Source organism: Melanotaenia boesemani, chromosome 20, assembly GCF_017639745.1.
Source record: "Melanotaenia boesemani isolate fMelBoe1 chromosome 20, fMelBoe1.pri, whole genome shotgun sequence".
NCBI lineage: Eukaryota > Metazoa > Chordata > Actinopteri > Atheriniformes > Melanotaeniidae > Melanotaenia > Melanotaenia boesemani.
In genome coordinates this window covers 28687232-28693437 of record NC_055701.1, presented here as the reverse complement: position 1 = coordinate 28693437, position 6206 = coordinate 28687232, and the positions used below count along the sequence as shown (strand labels likewise).

At 39.1% G+C, this 6206-nt stretch overlaps 1 protein-coding gene across 1 annotated transcript; it reads left to right on the top strand.

Annotated features, from left to right (window-relative positions):
- The first annotated feature begins 4361 nt into the window (after positions 1-4361).
- Positions 4362-5355, top strand: LOC121631526 (general transcription factor II-I repeat domain-containing protein 2A-like). The gene has a single exon (XM_041972521.1). It carries the CDS (start codon positions 4462-4464, stop codon positions 5134-5136), a length of 675 nt encoding a protein of 224 aa, XP_041828455.1. The 5' UTR covers positions 4362-4461; the 3' UTR covers positions 5137-5355.
- The last annotated feature ends 851 nt before the right edge of the window (positions 5356-6206 follow it).

Sequence of the window (6206 nt, the reverse complement as noted above, 5' to 3'; positions counted from 1 at the left end):
CTCGTTAAAATATAAATGTGATTCCTAGTTTGATAGATAGATAAAAAGGCTACTTATAAAACACCCTGGAAACATGATAGTCTTTATAAGAACTGTGAAGCTGAAACTCGGAAATAAATATACACATTTCTTTATTTTGGACACATTGCTCTTTAGTAATAACAAAAACAACAACAACAACAAAAAACATACTGTGTAAAACATTATAACTATCTCTAGAAACAGACACCTTTTCCAGTGCCTCCACAAACAGGAGCAATACCTTGTATCACTTAGTTTTGGCACAGTTAAAACCAATTATATTATGTTTTTGAGTCCATTAATCGACATGATGAATTCATACATGAGATCTCTTATACAGCATGAAAGGTAGGAACATTATCTGATACATGCATGTGGCTCGCACTTTATCTTGGAAGTGAAAACAATATTCTGATGCATTGTGAAGCACCACTTGAAGCTTTTTTATTTTAGCCTCACTACCACACCACAAATGAGCAGCATAGAAAAGAGTACAGTGTGTTTTAAAAAGGCTATTTTCACATAACCTCTACACATATAAAACTTGTGTGTTAGTATATTTGCTGGTGCATACAGTTTACAGCACTGACCATGGACATCATCATCATCATCATCATTTATGGTTGTATGGCCTAAATATTTGACTTTATCACATTTAACACCTGGTCTGCTAAATAAAATTAAGGAAATTTTAACTTCCAGGTTTCCTTTGTTCTAGCAATCATGACATTTCTTATGATCTCATACTGCACACCATAACTTACACACACAGAATGACCAAGTCATCTGCAAACATCAGATGATTGACAAGACAATCCCACACCCTACATCCAGTTTTACATTCATTTAACTTCCGAGAGAGGCTATGTAGGCTTCTATCAGTCAACAACTAGTAATGCCAAAGATCATCATAGTAAGCCTTGCCTAATCTAATTTCTCTCTTTGGTCATGACCATCATAACGATTCAACTGTTGAATGAATCTGACTTTCATTTTAACATTAGGAAGCACAGCCTCAAACACCTGTGCAACAAACAATAATATCTACAGATCTTACCTATTAATCACAAACAGTGGACTAACAATGAGCATATGTAGCATTATAGGAAATGTTCTAGAGAAGGTAATTTTATCCTTGTTCAAATATTATTCTTCCTAACAAACCAACTGTCACATAACAGGAAGTTCAGTCGTTACTTTCAGACATCTTCAGGGTTCAGCAGAGAGAAATAAGAAACACACAGCTGCCCTGCAGATACGTGTCCACTGTTCGGAGAAAAAGGTGAGAAACTAATAAACTAATAATGATTAATAAATTCATAATACAAAAAATAAATATGAATGAATAAAAGCAAACAAATATGTTAAATAAAAAGAAATATAACAAACAAAGGACAGAAGTGGTTTGTTGCAAATGTGTGTCCCCAGGCATGAATGGGGTTAAATCTGGCTCCACTGCATGGAGGCACTGTGGACTTGGACATGTATCTTTCCAGATACTCCTCATCTGATTGCATTACTGACCACAAGCAGCTGCTCTCTGGCTGGTGCAGCACAGGGCAGCAGCACTGATACGTCTGGCCCAGTGCAACCCCATCATCAGAAAAAAGTAGAGTCAATTACAGGAGCGAAGTTCAGGTAGATGCTCTCCATTGTAATGGACCACTGGAGAAAACACTGATGGAGATGATTCTGGAAATTTGGTTTCTGTAACTAAATTAAAGGAATCAAATTAAATTTGGTGAGAAAAGCCAGTTGAGTGTGAAATATAATTAAAGGGAATATTGAGGCTGTCCCTTTCAACATCTACATCACTGTTTAAGTCAGCAGCTACAAGTTTACCTTCATTGGGCACTAGTTAGGATGTAATGGTTTGATTTGTTTTATGTGTTTGTTTTCAGCTTTTCATCATTTGCTCCACTTTTTAAAAATTTATATATATATATATATATATATATTTTTAGTGCTGGGCACGTTAACGCGTTAATCGCGCATTAACGCAACTCTTAATTAATGCCGTTAATTTTTTTTTTCTTTTTTTTTTTTTTTTTTTGCTGGCCGCTGGCTTTGATGACAGAAACATGGCGTCCATGTCTCTCTTCCCTGCTGCAGCGGTGCATCTGATGTAATCAGGAGAGAGCGGGTTTATTAACATGAAGAGACGTTTTCTGTCTGGAACTTAAGAAAGAAGAAGAAGAACCGACTTTTCTCTTTGTCAAAATACATGCAGATGGCAGAACATCGTGATTTTTGGACGGGAAACTTTTTATGTATTATTATTTTTTTTAATAAATACGGTTTTAATTTATGTAAGACAGCAAAGGTAAGACATGCTTTCTCACTTTTACAAACATGAAGCATAAATCGGGTCTTCTTCTGCCTCTGGTTCGGTGAATCTTGGTCATATTAAGATGAAATTTCCAGCTGTGGAATCTGTGAGATGTGAGCTTTCAGTAGAGGAGCCGTTTGTTCGTGTTCATGCCGTGGGGTGGACACGGGGAGACAGCATCTGTGTTTACATATTTTCGGACTTTGTGTAGCTGCTCTTTAAATAATTTGTAGTCTTAACTGTGTTTGTTGGTGATAGAAATGGTTTTGCTGAGCTGGTAGCTGAGACTCTGGACTTTCTGTGGATACCACACATGTTTATATTTACATCTACAGACCTGACGCTACACCTGGAACGAGATGTTAACCCTTAACTCCCGGTAGCGGAGGCTGCAGGTGCAGTCAAACAAAAAATGAAAGTTTAGAGAATTTATAGGCCAAAAATCTGGATAATGAAGCAGTGAAGGTGCATGGATGGAAGTTATTGTGCATATTGTGAATATTTCTCTCTCCTCACCATCTAGAACAGAGATGGGCAACTGGCGGCCCGCGGGCCGCATCCGGCTCGCATCCTCATTCAGTATGGCTCGCAAGTCAATTTCCTAATGTAAAATAAACTGATTTCACAAGCATAGGAAGCATACCGTATGTACAGCTGTAAGCGGGCCATTAATCCTTTCCCACTTGTAATTACACTACCAACCGCCAGAGGGCGCTCCCCCTAAACACAAGAGGTCAATACTTACATACTGACCTCATGTTTTTAGTTGCTAGCTAACGTAGCACAGTGCATATCGTTCCGCCTTTTCTGGACTGGCATCTTTGACAGCAGTCAACTATAAGAGAGAGAGATGAGTGGGAAAAAAAGAAAATTGGATCTAGAAAACCGTGTCTTCCAGCCAAGGTGGACACAGATTATCTTTTTACTCAGTTCAAAGGTAAACCCATGTGTTTAGTTTGCCTGGAAACAAAATCCGCCATGAAAGATTTCAACTTGAGTCGCCATTACAACACTACGCACAAAGAAAAATATGACAAGTACACCGGAGCTGCAAGAGCTGCTATTGTGGCTGACCTCAAAGGAAAAATACAACAACAGCAGAGCATTTTTACCAAAGCGATGGCAACACAACAATCCTCTCTCAGGGCATCTTATGCCGTTTCCCTCGCGCTTGCTAAAGCAAAGAAGCCCCTGTCAGATGGCGAAATGGTGAAGCGATGTGCAGTCGAGATGGCTAAAGCTTTTGGAGATGACAACATGGCTAAGAACTTTGAAACAGTCTCCCTGTCCCGGCGCACAGTTACGCGGAGGATTTTTGACATTCAAAGTCATGTCGATGGAAAGTTAAAACAAGTCATGCATAATTGCAAGTATTTCTCATTAGCATTGGACGAGAGTACAGATGCGACGGATGTCAGCCAGCTTCTCATTTACTCCAGGACCATCGACGGTTCATTTCAAGTGCACGAGGAGTTACTGAAATTGGTGTCTTTGCATGACACGACGAAGGGCAAGGACATTTTCACCGCAGTTGAAAGTGTCATATGTGAGCACGGGGGCTTTGACAAGCTTTCAGCTGTCGTGACAGATGGCGCACCATCAATGCAAGGACGACGTTCTGGATTTGCGGGACTTCTTCGACAGAGCGGTGTGGAATGTCCGATACTACACTGTATCATACATCAGGTGAGTAATGCTGTCCCGGTCAAACTAATAATTAATAGGCAATTGATATGGTTACAAGTGGGTATTATGTGAATATTATTATTGGGCTATTAGACTAAAAATCACAATTAATTTTACAGGAGGCACTCTGCGCTAAGGCAATGGACTTCAGTCACGTCATGGATTTAGTAACTAAAGTTACAAATCTCATTCGAGGAGGAAACAGGTCTCTCAATCACAGGAAGTTTGTAGCTTTTTTGGATGAAGTGAATGCCGCTTATGGGGATTTACAGATGCACACTGACATAAGATGGATGAGCCGCTGGAAGTGCCTGGAGAGGTTTTTTGCGCTTCGCACAGAAATCCCGGTGTTCTTGGAGGACAGTATTAAATGTGATACAAGTGCTTACTGCAATAAACTCAGAGACACAGATTTTCTCTGTGACATGGCCTTCCTTGTGGATATAACCTCGCATCTTAATCACCTGAATGCACAGTTGCAGGGAAGAGACCAAACTGTGTCGGATCTATTTGCGCACATGAATGCTTTTCAGCGTAAACTAGTCCTGTTCAAAGAGGGCTTTTCATTCAGCCACCCAAACCTGGCTCACTTTCCCGCCTGTGAAGAGATGCGTAGAGATGTCCCCGAATGCAACAAAACGTTTCACAAGTATAGAGCCGACATTGAAACTCTGCAGGAGCAGTTCAAGAACCGTTTTCAAGATTTCTACGCCATGCAGCCGCAAATTGCGTTGTTCACTGACCCCCTCTCTGCTACTGTCAGTGAGCAGCCTCCAGAGCTGCAGCTTGAACTGTGCGAGCTACAGTCAGACCCCTTCTTCCAAGCAAAAGGCAATGAAAGAGGGATTTTATTTTGGAGGTTGCTACCGGAGTCCCGCTTTCCACTCCTGAGGGATTTCGCGCTCTCAATGGCCAGCATGTTTGGTAGCACTTACATTTGTGAGAGCAACTTTTCAACAATGAAGCACATCAAATCAAAAGAGAGAAACAGGCTGACAGATGAAACTCTGTTCCACCTCATGCAGATTGGATGCACAAATATTGACATTGACATTCAGTCCATTGTACATCTGCAGGAGAGGCCACAAGTATCTCATTAAGACATAACATTAATGCAGAAATAAGCATTAAAACAGAACTTTATACGGATCCAACTGTTATTTGAGATAAAATGTTCTTGTTTGAAGTAGCTTGAACATTGTTCCACTTGATTTACAGTGCTAATGTTATTATATTACTGTTATTGAATGATTTCTCTGAGACCCTACTGCACTGATATATCACACACAACACACAAATGTAGAGTTTTTGTGTTAAGTTCATGAAATGAACTGAAGCATTACAAAACACATTTGAATATGCTGAAAAAAATGGGTTTAATAAAAAATTGGTAACTGATAAATTGTCTGTTTTTCATTACATTAGTTTTGTAATTAAAATTGAGCGATTGGGGTTTCAGTGACCTACACGATCACAATCTGGCCCTCAGGCAGTGAGTGTAGAATTTCTTTGGCCCTCTTGATTATCAAAGTTGCCCATCCCTGATCTAGAAGCTGTGAGATTCTAATCCTGCTTTCTGTCTGTTCACCTGATGCTGATATTCATCACATATTGTTCCTTCTGTGTTTAGAAGGAAGCAGCTTCACAGCTTTAAATCCATCCTGCTGATTTTTTACCTTTTAGTTAGTAAATCCTGAACATTTCATCCTTCCTTCTCATAAATATTCAGTTTTATAAATACATATGAAGAAATATTTTAACTGTTGGTGTTTAAAGAGAAAACTGCTGCTAAACCTGTTTATGTGTTTAGTGCAGGGGTCTGCAGCCTTTCCAATCCAAAGAGACATTTTTCCCTCAGCCAGCTAAATAAAACTCCTTTAGAGACACAAAAAGGAAACTTAATATATATTTTTAATGAAGAGCCACCATAGGATATTTGTAATTTTTGAAGAACCACATTTTTCATTTCGATTTTTAAGGTTTTAAAATAAAGGAAAAACATAAAACCTTTATAAAAAGAGAATAAACAGACTGTCTTCTAACGGATGTAGATATTTGTGGAAAATGCTGTAAAAGAAAAAAAAAAGTCCCTGGTTTCCAACCTAATGACAAGAAAGATAGATTTAAAACAATATTTTAGCCACATATTTAGAGGCATTGTGGAAGGTCC